This window comes from Rattus rattus, chromosome 13 (assembly GCF_011064425.1).
Source record: "Rattus rattus isolate New Zealand chromosome 13, Rrattus_CSIRO_v1, whole genome shotgun sequence".
Taxonomy (NCBI): Eukaryota; Metazoa; Chordata; class Mammalia; order Rodentia; family Muridae; genus Rattus; species Rattus rattus.
In genome coordinates this window covers 10,197,672-10,214,974 of record NC_046166.1, presented here as the reverse complement: position 1 = coordinate 10,214,974, position 17,303 = coordinate 10,197,672, and the positions used below count along the sequence as shown (strand labels likewise).

The following is a 17,303-nucleotide window of genomic DNA, read 5'->3' as shown; positions in this document are numbered from 1 at the left end:
TAACCATGACTAGCATAACCCTGACCAGGCTGCTGCAGTTGTGCATGTGTATATTGGGGTTAGGGTTGCTGGGAAAGAAGGTAGAAATTTGGGAAAGAAAATGGATGAGTGCTTGTTAAAGGAAAAGAGGATATTCTTATGCTAATCCAGACTCTGGATAAGGAGCAGAGCTGCCACACAAACAATGGCTGTGGAGCCGGAAAGTCTGCAGCCAGAATAGTGCTTCTCAGAAAGCTTGTCAGAGCCGGCGCCTGGAGCTGTCTAAGGGGGGCTTTCCTTGGAAGGGGGCTCTCCTTGCCGATTTATGGAACTAGCAGCTGGCCTGCTTGCTGGAAATTCCCACACCTTTCTAGCATTAAGTGAAAATGAAGAGTATGGGGGAAACTTGACAGGAAAAGGAAAGTGACTGCAGACTTGTTTTTTCAGCTGACTTCAGACTTTCCCTGTTTCGTTTGGGGTTTTCTTTTCTATTTGTTCTTTAGTTATGACAGGACTGTTAATTCAACCTTCTTGTTTGTGAAGTTTTATATGTTTTTAGCTTAAGATACTCTTGGGTCTGGAGAGTTATCTCCACAGTAAGGAATATATATTACTCTTTCAGAGGACTTAGGTTCAATTTCCAGCACCTATATAGTTCATGATAGTCTGTGAGTTTAGTCCCAGGCTAGACACACACAGACATGCATCCAGGCAAACAGTCACATACAGGAGTAAATCTTTCTTTAGATGGTGGTGGTAACGGCAGCACACGCCTTTAATTCCAGCTCTTGGGAGGAAGAGGCCAGCAGATCTCAGTGAATTTGAGGCCAGCATGGTCCATAGAATGAGTTCCAGGACAACCAGGGCTATACATAAAACCCTGTCTTGAAAACAACAAATAAGTAAAAATAATAAGATGTAATAGGTGAGTCTTTCTTTTAAAAAGCTATCAGTATGGGTATATGCAATTGTTAGTTGCCAATCTATAGCTTTTAAATTCTTGCATCATTTTTCAGTTTTGACTAAGTGGCATTTTAAATATCTGCCTGTGTGTGTATGCCATTGATTAACTATCTGCCTGTGTGCATGCATGTGTGTGCCATTGATTAAATATCTGCCTGTGTGCATGCATGTGTGTACCATTGATTAACTATCTGCCTGTGTGCATGCATGTGTGTGTACCATTGATTAACTATCTGCCTGTATGCATGCATGTGTGTGCCATTGATTCCTCTGTCACTCTTTTTGAGATCGGATCTATTGGGGTGTCCATCATGTCCCCATAAGACTTCTATCTCTACCTCCCAGCACTGGATTTCATAGATGTACACGCATAGTTGCACGTGCTTTTTATGGGCCTACTAGGAGTCAAACTCTGGACCCTCATACCTACATGGAAACACTTTAGAGACTGGACTTAGGCTCTGTCCTTATGTGAGTAACATTTGCAAACGTAGGATTTTTCTTTTAAACCTTTAAAATTTTTTATTTATGTATGTATTTTTTTGAATGTTGGAGTGCTCTATCTGCACGTACAGCTACATGACAGAAGAGGGCATCAGATCCCTTTATAGATGTTGTGAGCCTCCGTGTGGTTACTGGAATATAAACTCAGGACCTCTGGAAAGGCAGCCAGTGTTCTTAACCACTGAGCCATCTCACCAGCCCAAGTAGATATATTTAATTTATGGTGAAACGTCTAATGAATACCAGTGAGATAACTTAGCTGATAAAAGTCCTTGCTTCTCAAACGTGACAAACCAAGTTCCATCCTCAGACTCAGTGATCAGACAGTATTGATTTCCCCAAAATTGTTTTTAACTCCTTACTCAAGTAGCACATAATAATAAAAACTTTTTTAAAGGATTCTGGTGAAATGTCTAGAAATTTAAAAAGCATATATTTTCAAAGGTTAGGATAAAAAAATCAGTCTTGGTATGATTATAAAATAAGATTGCAGTGGGCATGGTGCAAGCCTTTAAAATCCCAGTACTCAGGAGACAGAGACCAAAAAGGATCTTTATAAGTGAGGCCAGCCTAGTCTACAAGATGAGTTCCAGGACAGCAAGGCTATACAGAGAAACCCTGTCTTGAAAATAAAATAAAATTAGGTAATTTTTCTGCTGCATTATTATTGTAGAAACGTTAACATGAGACAGATAATAACATTATTGTCACTAATGATTAAAGGAGTAACACCTATTTATTGAATATGTAATACTGGGGTACAAGGTACTAATTCATCTAGGTTAATAATATTCCAATTTTGTGATTAAGGAAGAAGGGAAGCCTTCATCAATTAATCAACATTGTCAAAGTCATGAGTCAAGTGAACTTGAACTGACATTTGAAACCAAGCAGATTGCTATCATAGTTACCCCATTAAAATTGCTCTCTAGTATATAGTATGAAAACTGTCTTTACCTAGATAAATAAACTAATGTCATTTTTATGGAATTGAATCTATAGCATAACATAAAGGGGGAAAGTCTATAATAATGCAGAATTTAAAAATCTGTTCTATATCTCTCCAAAGTAGGTCTTGTGGAAATAATGTTAACAGTATGCTTTTGGCTACTTCTTTGAGGAAACACATCCATAATATTACACTTTTCTGGGCACTTTGTATGGGTGTAACTGTATTCTCCTGATTATGGTTATGGTGATTAGGCTTTTATGTGTCAGTACATTTCTCACAAAATTAGTTTATCTATTGTCCCCAAAATACTGTTCCAAAGTTTATTAACTCATAATAGCTAGCATTTATGTGTTCTCAAGAGTCCACCAAAAGCAGCAGGACACTAGGGCACGCACCTGTGATCCTGGCACTTGGGAGGCTGAGGCAGGAGAATCATTGCCAGTTTGTTGCTCCTAAGTTTTAAGGGACTGTTTGAATATGCTTAGGGTATGGCTGCTGGCTTCAGTAAGATTGCATCCATGACCTAGTCGAAAAAGTCACTTATTCATTAGAAATGAGTCGCTAAATCTAGTCCCATATCCAAGGGAGGGGAATAAGACTTCACTCTTTGAAGGATGTATCTAAGTGATTGTGAACATATGTCAGGCCTTAACAGTGATCTTTTGACTTAATGGAGGGAGCTTAGATAAGGGTCTTACTGTGTAGCAGTGCTGATCCACCTCTGTGTACGCCATCCGTGTTGAAATTATAGACACGCAGCACTGTGCCTGGCCATTGGTGTAGTTTCTCAGTAAACAGTGCTGCAGGACTCTTTCATCCAAGGGCCCTAGCTTTGGTATCTCTAAGCTGTTGACATAATGGAAGATTTGTATCTTCAGCCCCAGATGTTTCCTTTAAGCTTAAGAACCAGATGCCCAACAGACATTCCTGTTGGGTAATCTCAGCTGTCTAAATCTGAACCCTTAAGCTTTTTTTCTTCACTTCATCCAAAAATCTGCTTATTCACATTTCAGTAATTGCTCAGACGGGCAGTGTGGGAGTCACCTTTGACTCATGGTGCTCCCTGACCCCAGTATCCAGCCATTACCAAGTACTGTAGAGCCTTGCTTTTCAATTGTATTCACTCGCTGTGTTCCTGCCACTGTGGTCCCATGCATTCGCCTACATTTTCACAGCAGTCCTCTTGCCCTCTGTGGTTCATCGCATAAAAACTGACTGACTAACACCTATCTTACATTCTAAAGCCCAGATCTTTTATAGAGTCCTTGTCTTTTCTGTCTTTCAACCTCTTTTGTATTGCACTACTGTGTTCTCCATAGTTCAGAAGCATTGTTCTCTGTTTTTTTTGTTCCTCAGAAATCTTTGCACAGACTGCTAGTTTGACTGATCGTGTGTCTTCATGTAGTACCCTAAGTATTACGTATTACTCCTCAGAATGGGGGGTGGAGGGAAAGCTCTTCCATCTTGAATACATCTGGACCCTCCAGGGTTTCACATTTTTTTCCTACCTTGCACTTAGTACAAATATGCTTACATTTTATTTTTTATTGTCTTGTTCTGTGTCAAAAGTATTTCCAGGGTTGGGGATTTAGCTCAGTGGTAGAGCGCTTGCCTAGGAAGCGCAAGGCCCTGGGTTCGGTCCCCAGCTTCGAAAAAAAGAACCAAAAAAAAAAAAAAAAAGTATTTCCATCTTTAATTCCTTTCCCCTAAGATGCAGAACCTCCCACAAACAGCTCTATCATTGTGCTATGACCCCCTGTGTTAGAGTAGTTAATTCTCATTTGGAGACTATGAACTTTAAGAAAGATGGGTCTGTTTTTCTATCATGATTATAGTTTTGGTGTGTGATATGTATGCCAAAGCATAAAATAAGCTCTTTATGAATAATAACTACTGGCAAAAACACTGTTACACAGGACTTGAGCATTGGAGGGATTTACTGACCCATTCCATTAGTGTTGTCTCCCTTTCTGCTGTTTGTTCCTCTTATATCCTGTGACCCTTTGTTGTTTCATTTATATATAAATGAAACAGTTTGTATGTCCTTTGCATTCCTGTAAACTAGCGTCTGTGGTTATAGCAGTGTGTTTCTACTGATACCTGGTGAGGTTACAATTCATAGTTTAGGATGTCCCGCATCCTACTACATTGATACTACATTGAGTATTTAGTTACCACAGGTTTCTCGTTTGTGTGTTTGTTTGTTTTTGCTTCCCAAGACAGGATTTCTCTGTGTAGTCCTGGCTGTTCTGGAACTCGCTTTGTAGACCAGGCTGGCCTCAAACTCACAAGAGGTGGGCCTGCCTCTGCATTTTGAGTGCTGAGATTAAAGGCTTCTGTTTTCTTCTTAATATTGGTGGTAGTGGTGGTGGGTACATTGAAACAGATTCTGGTTATGTAGCCCAGACTGGCTAGAACTCATAGTATTTCTGTCTTAGACCCATTTCCACTCCAGTTGCTAGAGTTAGAGGCAGAGGTATGTACTGCCATACTCAACTGACACATTCATTACAGTAATAAATAATTACATTACAGCAAACAGAAAGCTACTGAGGAGAGTCTGTCCTCCTTCCCTCCCTCCCTCCTTCCCTCCCTTTCTCCTTTTTCTTGTTACTTTTGTAGAGCTGGAGTTGCTTTGCTGTTGCCTTGCTTGCCCTAGAACTCCTGGGTGTAAGGGACTCTTGTCCTGTCGGCGTCCCAAGTAGTGGGGACCTAACGTGTGCACAACATTACACTAGGTGGTTGAGTGAGATTCAGTATGCTTGTCTTGGCTGATTTGAGGTTAGGAGAAATTGCAACTTTCTATTAAATTATTTAGACTTTGTAAATACAGTTGCCTGTTTTTTTAAAAAAAAGGATATCTTTAATCTCTAAAACTGTATTTCAGCAGAGCTGAAACTGTAGCCCAGCAATAGAGCCCTCACTTAGCATATACAGGTCCAAGAGTTGATTCCCCAGTGCATACCACAGTTTTTTTTAAAAGCATATTTTTGTATTTAAAAGCCTGGATGTATTTGTTTTCTTCTCCACATCTGAAAATGTTCCAATTTTTCATTGTATTCATTGCCTTGTTCATTTTTCTTTTCCAGAGGTCTGAAGAAAGCAGCAGGTGAAAGTCATTGTCAAGTGATTTTGTTCTTCTGTAAGGAAACCTCGTTCAGTAAGGCCATTTACTTCAGTGAAACAGCAGGACCAGTAATCAAGGTGGCCGGAGAGGACACGTGCGAATTGGACAATGACTCAGCTATACACTTACATCAGATTACTGGGAGCCTGTCTGTTCATCATTTCTCATGGTCAAGGTAAATTGATACTTGTTTCAGTAAGTCATTTCTATATATAAAGCACTTAAATTCCTTGTTTTCCTCTGAGCTCATGCTCCTTTCTAAACGGTCAGCCATACCAGCACAGCTCTTAGGTAAAGAAGCAAGGAGCAAACATCCCAAAAGAAATTGTGAACTTTGTGTAGACACCTTTTAAAAATCTTAGCCTCCCTGAACCTTTTTTTCTTTCTGTAACATAGGCAAGGGATACACCTGAGGTTCACCTGGTGAGGGTCAGGTGACATGAAGTCGTGTGCAACCCAGTACCTAACCACAAAGCAGTACGGATTTGAGACTGAGCTTTAGAATGTCCCATCTTCTTAAAAACGCAACAAGGAACAAGCACAAATAATAATTCAAAATTGTTTAATTGTCATGAGACGAATTTGGAAAATCAATATACTTGTTTGTCTGTGCTGAGTTCTAAAATTTCTCCATAGAGTATTAACAGTCTATTTGTGTGTCTGTTGCATACTGTGTGTTCATAGATCAAACTGGAACTTAAAATCAAATGAACTATATGTTCGTGCAGACTTTTTCCCCTGATTGGTTTGATTAGGACAATATTTTGAACTGAAAAGTTAGCATTGCTTTGTAAGAGCTTAGATTAAATTACCACTTTTCTTTTTTAAAATATATTAAGTGTGTGTTCTTGTATGTGTTAATGTTTGTGCACACATGTGCATCTGCATGTGGAGGCCAGCGTTGGCATTGGGTGTTTCCCAAGGGTCTCTGACTAAATCTGGAGCTTGCTAACTAACTAGGCTGGCTTCTGACCGCCCAGCCCCCTCCTTGTCTTCCAGCTTCATTTTCAGAAGGTTTTGGCTTTGTAAATTGCAGTTTCATGTTTAGTTCTGAGTGCTGAGGATTATTCATCCACATGGAAAATCTGGGTAACAGCATAAAGCTTTTTTATGTTTTCGAGTTACTACACTGACATCCATAGCTTCCTCATATTTGCCTTATTGTTGCTTTGCTCATAACAGAGCCCAATGGCTCAAAGCCACTTAAATCTGCAAAATATGAGGATACATAATACAGTACCTCTGTGTTAAGTTTTGAGGGATCTTTGAAGGATATTCCTTTGCAGTGTGTGTTTTTATTAACAAATATTTACTCTGAGGTAAATTTCTTTTCTGAATATTAAGTATAACAAACTTAGGGATGACCAACCAAAGAGCATACAGAAGTTGATCTGAGGTCTCTCACATATGTAGCGGAGGACTGCCTTGTCTGGCCTCAGTGGGAGAGGAGGTACCTAATCCTCTAGAGACTCGAGAAAGGGGATACCCAGGAGGAGGGGGGTACCCTTTCTTGGGTGAAGGGGAGGGGAGATGAGAAGAACGCTGAGAGGGGGGACCTGGAAGGGGGACAACATTTGGGATGTTAGTTAGTTAATTAATTAATTAATTAAATTAATTAAAAGCAACTAAGGGCTGGAGAGATGGTTCAGTGGTTAAGAGCACTGTCTGCTCTTCCAGAGGTCCTGAGTTCAAATCCTAGCAACCACATGGTGGCTCACAACCATCTGTAATGACATCTGATGCCCTCTTCTTGTGTGTCTGAAGACAGCTACAGTGTACTCATATATAATAAATAAGTAAGTCTTAAAAAAAAAAAAAAGAGCACTAGCTGCTCTTCCAGAGGACATTGGTTCAATTCCCAGCACTCACATAGCAGTTCACATAGGGTTTGCCTTAGACCTGAGACAGTTCCTCCTCCTCTGTAACTCCAGTTCCAAAAGATATGACACCTTCACATAGAGGCAAAACACCAATGTACATAAAATAAAGTCATGTTTTTTAAATGTATAAAAGACATAAGATCATTACATTTTAAATTATGAGGTGGTGGTGGTACACATCTTTAATCCTAGCCCTTAGGAGTCAGAGGCAGGCAGATCTCTGAGTTAGAGGCCAATGAAAAACCAAAATACACACATAGATTATACATACATACATACATACATACAACTTATAGAATCTCTAGCTCTTACATTCTGTTTTCCTGCTGTCAGCGTGTGTGTATATATGTGTGTGTGTGTTGTTGTTGTTGTTCTTATTTTGTTGTTTATCAGTATTGCTAAATTTGCAGTTGAGTTTACATTACTGAACCACTTCATATTTATAGTGAAATTTCTTTTTTTTTTTTTAGCTTCCATTTTCTTTTATTGGATTTTTTAAAAAACATTTTAAATGTTATTCCCTTTCCCCATTTCCTCTCCAGAAACCTGCTACCCCATCCCCCCCCTCCACCTACTTCTATGAGGGTGCTCTCTCACCTCTCTGCCCTGACATTCCCCTACACTGGGACATTGAGCTTTGACAGAAAGAAGGACCTCTCCTCCCATTGATGCCCCACAAGGCCATTCTCTGCTACATATGGAGCTGGAGCCATAGGTCTAACCCTGTGTACTCTTGGAATGGTGGTCTAGTCTCTGGGAGCTCTAGGGGTCTGGTTGGTTGATATTGTTGTTCTTATGGGGTTGCAAACCCCTTCAGCTCCTACAGTCCTTTCTCTAACTCCTCCATTGGGTACCCGATCTCAGTTCAGTGGTTGGCTGTGAGCATCTGCCTCTGTGTTTGTCAGGCTCTGGCAAAGCCTCTCAGGAAAAATTCATACTTCTTTAATCCTTTTGGCTCTACCATTTTTCCACATGATTTTGTTTGAAAAATTCGGTGTCATGTATGTTATTACTTGTCATTTGAGGCCATAAACTCTGTAGTGTAAGATCCTGGCTTTGTTACATAAGCCTTTGACAACTTTTTCACAGTGAGTCTGGATTCAGATGAATGACCCTGGCATGGAAGGACTTGTGTCATGTGTCCAGTTCCCTTACTTAGGCAGGTAGGGTTCTCTGTAAGGTGCTTAGGTACTCCCTTTTCACAGAGACATTCAAAAATGATGTTTTTGTAAAAGCTAGTTGCAGGTTTTCAACCAAAAAAAAAAATTGAGGTGTCAATATCCCCCCCACACCCTCACCATGCTGTGAAAGCATTAGAAATCATCCCAGCCTTTCCTGAAGTCTCTGTTTTATACCTCGGAGGTTGTAACTGCCATACACAAGTGTGGGCAGCTCTGAACTCCTTAGGCTTATAGGTCAAGTTTTCAAAGAAGACTTATCCCATGCTGAAAATGAGAGGCTTACTGCTCTGGGTACTCAGATCAGAATGCACTCTGGGCCTTGTAAGGCATCAGAATCCTTGCCTCTTTTGTTGTTGGTTTGGTTTGGTTTTTGTTTTCTGATTGGGTTTTGTTTGGGACAGGTTTGGATCTTCCTTTTAGGAAGCTTTCAGGAGCTCCAGCTACCCGGGGTCCTAGCTTAGCTGTTCACACTTTCTCGTCACCTCAGTATGTCTGCAGGCCTCTGTTAGCAGCTTCTGTCTGTGGTGATTTTGATTTTGATTTTGGTTCCTAGGACTAGCATTTTTTTTTTTAATCCTTTATGAATATGTCTGTGATAAATGAGCCTGGAGCACTTGCTAGGACTGAGGCCTTCTGAAGCTGGGCTGTAACTTCAGAAGTAGTGGTTCCAGAGGTTCCTGCAGCAGGGGTGGAGTTCCTCCCAGGAATCCCTGGCATGTTAAAGAAAGCCAGTCTGACACAGCGAGGGCACTGCTAGTTGTGAAAGAGCTGCTCCTCACTCGGGGCAGCTAGGCACCAGGGAGGGGGGTGCCAGTTGTCAATCAAATAGCCAGCTGGCTGTTTCAAATAGTTTATTTAAAGAAAAGTCAAGGGTGCTGGGGAGAGGAGGAGCCTGCAGGGAGGGAGAGGGAGAGGTGGGGGAGATGAAAACACAAGATGCTTACAGTGCTTAGCTTTTAGCCAGATACCTTTAAGGAGTGGGATTCTTTGCTCTGATCTTTTTTGTCATTTTTGTTTGTCTTTCATTAGTATAAAACTTGTAACTGGGCTGTCTCATATCTCAATATCTGGTACAGTAGTTTTGTATATAATACTTTATAAATTGATATTATGAAATTTACTTTTAAGGTATATTACCAGCAGGTATTATGTATGATAAAGGAAATGTAACTTTCTTCATTGAAGATTTAAACAACCTTCCAAGCTTGATTGTCTGCAAATGTCATTTTTAATGCAGGGCAGAATCTAGATAGTATGCTCCACGGCACTGGTATGAAATCAGACGTGGACCAGAAGAAGCCGGAAAATGGAGTGACGTTAGCACCAGAGGACACCTTACCTTTCTTAAAGTGCTATTGCTCAGGACACTGCCCAGATGACGCTATTAATAACACATGCATGTAAGTATTTGATCCAGTTCTTAAGAGTTAGATGAATAGGGGTTGGGGATTTAGCTCAGTGTAGAGCGCTTGCCTAGCAAACGCAAGGCCCTGGGTTCAGTCCCCAGCTCCGAAAAAAAAGAAAAAAAAAAAAAAGAGTTAGATGAATAGTAAACTCAGGCAAGGGGTTTTTCTTTTTTCTTTTCCCTTTGTATATGTTATCCTTCCAAAGAAAGAGAGGAGTTTGGCTTGAATATAGAAATACTGTCTATCATTAAACAGCCAATGATTATTAGTTATATCATGATACAGCTTCTCTTTTGTTTGTCTTGATTTTTGAGACAGGGTCTTTTCTGTATAGACCTGGCACTCAACTATGTAGACCAGACTGGCTTTGAACTACCAGAGATCAGAGTGCTAGGATTAAAGGTGTGCAGCACTGTGCCTGGCTTACTTTTTGTTTCTTTACTGACTTTTAAAGCTATGAACCTAATGGCACTCCTTGTAGAAAATGTTTTCTCTTTTGTAGATTACCACAACAAAACCCAAAATGTTTGCTCGTTGTTTCCTTAGCCAGTTGCAGCAGCGTGTAGATACATAGGAGTGCACTGTGATAGCTTCGTTACTCCTCTCTGAGCATTTCTAGTCCACATCTGCTTTATGTGACTTTATGTTAGCCATTCAGTCCACTCACAGATGGTCATGTAACTTGAGTTCACGTGTGTGCAAGATGTGTGTGGGTATACGTGAAGAGATCGAGGATAACTTGCAGAAGTCTCTTCTATATGTGGGATCCCAGAGTGGAACTCAAGATTGTTGGTCTAGACATCGAGCACTTTTACCTGCTCAGCCATCCTGTGCCCATAGGCTGTATCTCGGAACACACTGAAGAATTGTAGATTCTACTGTGTTACCATACTTTTTGGCTACTTTATTAGGTTCTTAATATCTGCTACTCTTACCACCTCAATTCTTTCCAACCTTCCAACACTGGGTAGCAGAGAAAGAAGGTTAGAGGGGAAAGGGGGCCATAGAACTCATCAGACTACTTTCTGCTGATTAGGAGCACTGAGTTCCTTGGGACAAATTCAGTCTTCCTTGTCAGTAAATCTCCAGCTAGCAATGCAGAAAACAGCCAAAGCAGCATCAGGAAGAAGCAGCAGCAGGGGGACAGCTGCTGCCGCAGCCCTCTGAGGCTCTGGCATTTTATACGCTCCAGAGTCCCAGAATTCCAAGTGTAAACTGTCTTCAGCTGGCAGAGTCCCACCCCTGCCAGAGCACGAGACAAATCACGGTCAGCTGCTGTGGACAGTCTGAAGCAGCCCACACCCCACACCTAGGATTAGCACAAAGAAGATGTTCACATAACTTTTTTTTTAAGAAAGCAAAGTTCTCACTACACTTCTGGCCAACAAAACAACTGTGTCCAGTTCAATCTCATCAGTCCATTGTCTTCTTGCTATAGAATTAGTAAAGAAGGCCAAATTTTGTAGTTGTCTGTGCTCTTTGAATAAAGTAGATATAATTTATAGAACTTACTGCATGAAATTGTATAATTTATCCTTCCTACATTTGGTAAGGGAAAAAACTCAAGAACACTGACATTAAAGAGGTAAAACTTTATAAATATATTTATGTAATAATTTTTAAAATGAACTGTCCAGACCTCCTCTCTGCTTTCTGGTCACATTTATTACAAAGTACTTTCAGAATCTAAATCATTTGTTCTTCCCGAATATACTTCCTGTGTCATTAGAGTCTGCTGAAATGTTTTTCTGAAAAGCTTGTTCTCATTTCCTACCATGTAGAGATAGTGTGTGATCATGAATTGACTAGCAGAGTACTTAGTCACCTTTCTACTGACAGAGTTCTCAGTGGCCCTTCAGGCTTTAGTTTAAACACACTACCTTTGATTTAGCTTAAATCTAAATTGGTTTTGCTATAAATCATGTGAGAATGCAATTTAAATATAAAAAACAAGGTATTGAAGGCCATATTCAATTCATATATCTTCAGTTCTTTTGTATGTCTATTTAAAACATTTACACTCATTTATTTGGTGTGTATGTGCACACATCAGCTTACCAGAATCAGTTCTTTCCTGTCACCATCTGGGTTTTAGAGATCAAACTCCAGTCTTCATGGTGACCAGTACTCTTAACCACTGAGCTGTCTCTCTGGCCTTCTTTATAAGACGGTCTCTATGTAGCTCGGGGTGATCTGGAATTCAAGATTCTTCTGCTTTAGTCTCCTGAGTGCTCGTGTTCTGGATTTGTACTGCCGTGCTCTTTCTAATATGAAATGGTATTATTGTTTTTCTCTCTTATAGAACTAATGGCCATTGCTTTGCCATTATAGAAGAAGATGATCAGGGAGAAACCACGTTAACTTCTGGGTGTATGAAGTATGAAGGCTCTGATTTTCAATGCAAGGTGAGATCTAATTTGTAACCTATGGCTAGACTGTCTCAACCTGCCAGCTACCCAAGTAATAGCTTCGAGACCTTTTATTAATTATGAAAGCTTGGCCTTAGCTGGTTCATATAACTTAAATTAATCCATTCATACTAATCTCTTTTCTACTACATGGCTTGTTACCTCTTCTCAGTCTTGGAACCTTTTCTTCCTCCATTTCTGGCTGGCAAATCCCATGCCTAAATCTTTCCCAGATTTCCTATCTCTGCCTAGAAGTCCTGCCTATCCTCTCCTGCTTTGCTCTGGGCCATTCAGCTCTTTATTATACCAATCGGAGATGATGGAGAAGAAGTGTCACAAAACACTGAGACAGGTGATGCTTCCTACAGATAACAATACTGGGCCTGTACAGGAGTCAACATTTGAATGACACAAAGAACACAAGAGATTATGTCAGCAATAACTCCAGAAATAAAGAAGGGCAGAACTCTGTAACAGAGCTGAGCTCCCCAGCAGAAGTAGACTGCTCTTTCACAGTACTGTGCTCACAAAACCAGTTTTCTAACAAAGCCTGGCTCATCAAGTAACAAGATTTTACTAATTGAAGTTCTAGATTGCTTTACATTCAGTTTTAAATTATCCCAGATTGTGGTTAATGAAAAAAATTAATGAATGTCATGTTTATTTGTGGAGTGTAAAATGTATTAAAAAGACTTTAAGATAGTGGATAGTAACATTTGTTTCCCCATGACATCACTATTAAATCCTCATTTCAGTATGTGGTGATTTGCATAAGATGTCCCCCATAGTCTCATCTCAAGCATTTGAATATTGGTCCCCAGTTTTCTGTACTGTTTGGGAAGGTATAGGACATGTGGCCTTGGAGGAAGTGTGTCACTGGAGGCAAGTTACAAGAGGATAAAACCTTACCTACTGCTAATTTGCTTTCTGCTTGGGATTTGAGGTGTGGCCCTTAGATTCTATTCTGCTGCTGCTATGCCTTTGCTCTCCTGTCATGAGTAGTTTAACGCCTAGATCCACAAACCCAAAGGATCTCATTGTTCTGTACGATGCTTTTGGTCATGGTCTTGGTGTTTGATCACAGGAGTGAGGAGAGCTAATACAAGGTCTCTGTTCAACTACATGAAAAGAGAAGCAGCAGAGAGAATTCAAATTGTGTGAGTTTCTTAAAGGATGCCGCCAGTGTTTTTGAAAAGCATCTCCAGATAGAACCTTAAATGTGAGCTATGCCAGAAAATTAGCCCTATTTAGAACTGGCAGGCTTGATAGAAAACTACAGAGTTAGATTTATCCTTGAAGTCACTGGGCGAGTGACTAAATCCACCCGTCTCTCTGGTACAGACAGACCTGAGCTCTCCTCCAAGTGCTTCTGAGTGTGCAAGCAAACTGTTCCATCCTGTTTCCACAGGTCTTCTCATCTTAGGGAAGATCTATGTCTTCAGATTTTACATACATAGTCATTCAGTTATTACACTAATGATCCGGTGTAGCGCACAATCAAGTGTGCTGTAAGCAAGAAGAACTCTCACTCTGAATGCAGCCACATGTGTCTTAGCAGTTGTGCTGTATTCTTGAGGCATTGCACGTTTGCCAACTAAATCCTCATGTCTTTGAGTCACTCTGCTTCCATGCTACCCCCACCCCCACTCTTCACTAGTGATGTTGGTCCTCTGATATAAGTAGATAGGAATGGTACCACTTATCAACTGTGTATGCCTTTATAAACCACTTTTAAAACTTCAAGGAGGAGCAGTGGTTACAGGCTCTGAGCTATGCCAGTATTGACAAGAATCCTACATACTTCTAGACTGATTTGGTCCAAAATTTAGTATAAGTTAGTTTTCAAGCTTAATCTGTCCAAACTCAAATGCTTCCTCATAAGAGCTGTGAAACTTTGGGCAAGGAGCTTATTTTCTTAGGAATTTTATATATCAAATGAAATAGCATAGTAAGGGCTTAGTAAATGTTAAAGTCTATCTCATGTTGAGCAGTATCCAATTATGTCGCCCATATCCCTACGTGTGCACACACTGCTGCACGGTAGAATCTTGAGCACATGGTTTTAAGATCCTATATTTGATAAGTTTCTTTTGTTAAGTATGCTTCTGAACAGAACTTCTCAAGCCCCTTCCCCCCTCCCTCCCTCCTCCTCCCCCCCTCCCCCTCCCTTCCTTCCTTCACCACCCCTTCTTCTAGTTTATAGAACATGGGCCTGGGACGTCAGAATCTGAAGATTCTACACAGTATCATGCTTAGAAATGAAAATACCAGCAAAAGGACATGGGGCATCAAATATGTTGGCATTTTAGGTGGCTGTCGGGTTGGTTGTTTGGGGTTTGCATTTATCCATTAGAGTATGTGCAGTACGTTGTGTGTGGAAGTCAGAGGACACATGTGGAGGCTGCTCTTCTGCCCTGTGTGTGCTGTGTCTGACTCAGATTGCCAGGCTTGGAGTAAGCTGATGCAGAGGTCAGGGAAAGGTGCTGCTTACTGCTTGCTGGCTTGCTGGCTTGCTGGCTTGCTGGCTTGCTGGCTTGCTGGCTTGCTGGCTTGCTGGCTTGCTGGCTTGCTGGCTTGCTGGCTTGCTGGCTTGCTGGCTTGCTGGCTTGCTGGCTTGCTGGCTTGCTCAGCCTGCTATCCTAGAGAACCCAGGACCACAAGCCCAGGAATGGTACCACCCATAATGGGCTGAGCCTGTCAATCACTAATTAAGAAAATACCCGACAGGCTGGCTCACAACACAGATTTTAGGGAGGCACTTTCTTAACTGAGGTTTCCTCCTCTCTCATGATTTTACTTTGAGCCAAGTTGACAGAAACTATTCAGCACTGTTACTCCTGATCCTTGGGTGGGTAATCTCTTGGTATCCCTCTTGATCTCTTCACAGTGCTAGGTAGAGGTATGGTAAATGTACTTCATGTTCTTGCTACCTCACTGCCAGAGCACTGTCCTGTCTCCCTTGTTCACACCCCCTTGTGAGAGGAGCCAGCCCTCAGAGTCCTCACTCCCATTAGTTATTATCACGTGCCTTCAGTGCACTCTTGAGTATCCTTTGGCCCAAGCACATAGTGTTTACTTAAGCCAGACTCTTCCATTTCATAGTTGCCAAACGAATTGTTCTCTGGGATATTAATTAATTAATTATGTATATAGTTTTTTCCTTACACGTGTGTATGTGCATCATGAACATGCCTGGAGTGGGTGTCAGATCCCTTGGAACTGGAGTTACAGAGGTTCTTGGAGGCAAACCTGAGTCCTGGAAGAGCATCCAGTGCTCTTAATCACTGAAGTTGATCTTCAGGTCCCCAGAAGGAAGCCAGAAGTGGGTGTCAGATCCCTTGGAACTGGAGTTACAGAGGTTCTTGGAGGCAAACCTGAGTCCTGGAAGAGCATCCAGTGCTCTTAACCACTGAGGTTGATCTTCAGGTCCCCTCCCCTCGTCCCTTCCCCTAGGACTTTTATTCCCTACCTTAGTCTACAGATAGGGAAGAGTGTAGGAGAGAGAAAGCTGTCACCCTGTTTCACACTCTAGATCCTGCTTTAAAAACCTGACATATTGTTAACCTGTGTAAGAAAGATGTGAGGTGAGTCTGCAATAGCTTGTTTGCGATAAGGGCGTATCAGGTCTTGAAGGTCTGGAATTCATGTCATACTCACCAGAGAAAGAAGAAATCAATTTATTAAACATTACCTGTTTGCATTTAGTTTGCTAAGTATTTGGTGCATTTCATCTTCTTGCCTTATGGTTACTCTGTAAGGCAAAACTCTTTATCTGGTGCTTTCCAGAGGAAACTAAAGAGAAATTAGGCACTTAGGGTCACAAAGCGAGTGACTGGCAAGGCTAGGTAAGATTTATGCTGATTTTTTTTAAATTATATCAAGCTACCTTCTATCTATTGGGAAAATTTTTCTTTCCCTTAAATGAAGTCATATGATGTATGGCTGTCTAGTTTCCCACACTCACTGTTCAAGAATCTTTTAAGTTAGACTTATCTTTGAGGCCTTATACTTACAAGTGTCTTTGTCTTCCATACTCACTCCTGTTAGAAGGTATGGACTCACGTGACTGTCTGCACAGCTGTGGAGCATTAGTGACCACAGCTTTTATTATTAAGTCTGCTTTTATTCTTATAGTCATCCGTAGTAGAGAAGACAGAGACAAGAGAGAGAGAAAGTGAGAAGTGGGCAGTATTCCATGGCTTAGAGATCTTTCACCCAAGATTGCCAAAGATGTCGATCTTTGTTTTCCTTTCACATTAATCTACTCAAGGCAGTCTTCATTCAGCCTTCCTGGGAATGACTGCTTGGCGCTTCATTTATTCATCGTCAGTTATACAATCATTCTTTCTTTTATGCTGATTTTTCTCTAGGTGAGTTATTTCAGAGTTTGCAGCATAAGCCCTATCATATCTCTGTCTTTATGATAATTTCAAAAGAATTATTTTAAAAATAAATTCAGTTAAAATGTAGAATTTATACACTTGAATATTTCTAAATGTTACTGTCTTCCCAGGGTGGGATTCAAGCCATAGATCCTCAGTCACCTTTTTTAGGTAACAGCTTGATTGTACTGAGGCATTTCCATTCTGGACGTCTGATATTTAAAAATAATGTGGTCAGTTTCTGTTTACGTTCTTGCTCCTTCCATAATGCTGGACAGGCTCTTTCTATTCATATTTTAACTCAGGATGGCATTTCACCCAGGGGCACTGAGATGTCAGCATGTGATCCCTCCCCGATGGCTGAAGTCACTTGTTTTCTGATCTTTTAGGGCACACCCCGTATCTGGTTGGTGGTCTGTAGCCACCTCTCCTAACCAACACCTCTCTCCCCATTGACTAGAACCCCCCACCCCACTCTGTAGCCTGATCTTAAGTCTCACCCAAATCTGATTTCTGCTGTG

The 17,303-nt window shown here is 41.0% G+C and overlaps 1 protein-coding gene across 1 annotated transcript in view; it reads left to right on the top strand.

The window, feature by feature from the left end:
• The window catches only part of Bmpr1a (bone morphogenetic protein receptor type 1A), a 100,460-nt gene that overhangs the window by 61,961 nt on the left and 21,196 nt on the right, over positions 1-17,303 (top strand). Inside the window, exons 3-5 of the mRNA XM_032919538.1 lie at positions 5,488-5,700; positions 9,824-9,986; positions 12,295-12,397. Of these exons, the coding sequence (XP_032775429.1) occupies positions 5,634-5,700; positions 9,824-9,986; positions 12,295-12,397 (333 nt within the window). The 5' untranslated portion in view covers positions 5,488-5,633. The remainder of the gene's footprint in view (positions 1-5,487; positions 5,701-9,823; positions 9,987-12,294; positions 12,398-17,303) is intronic.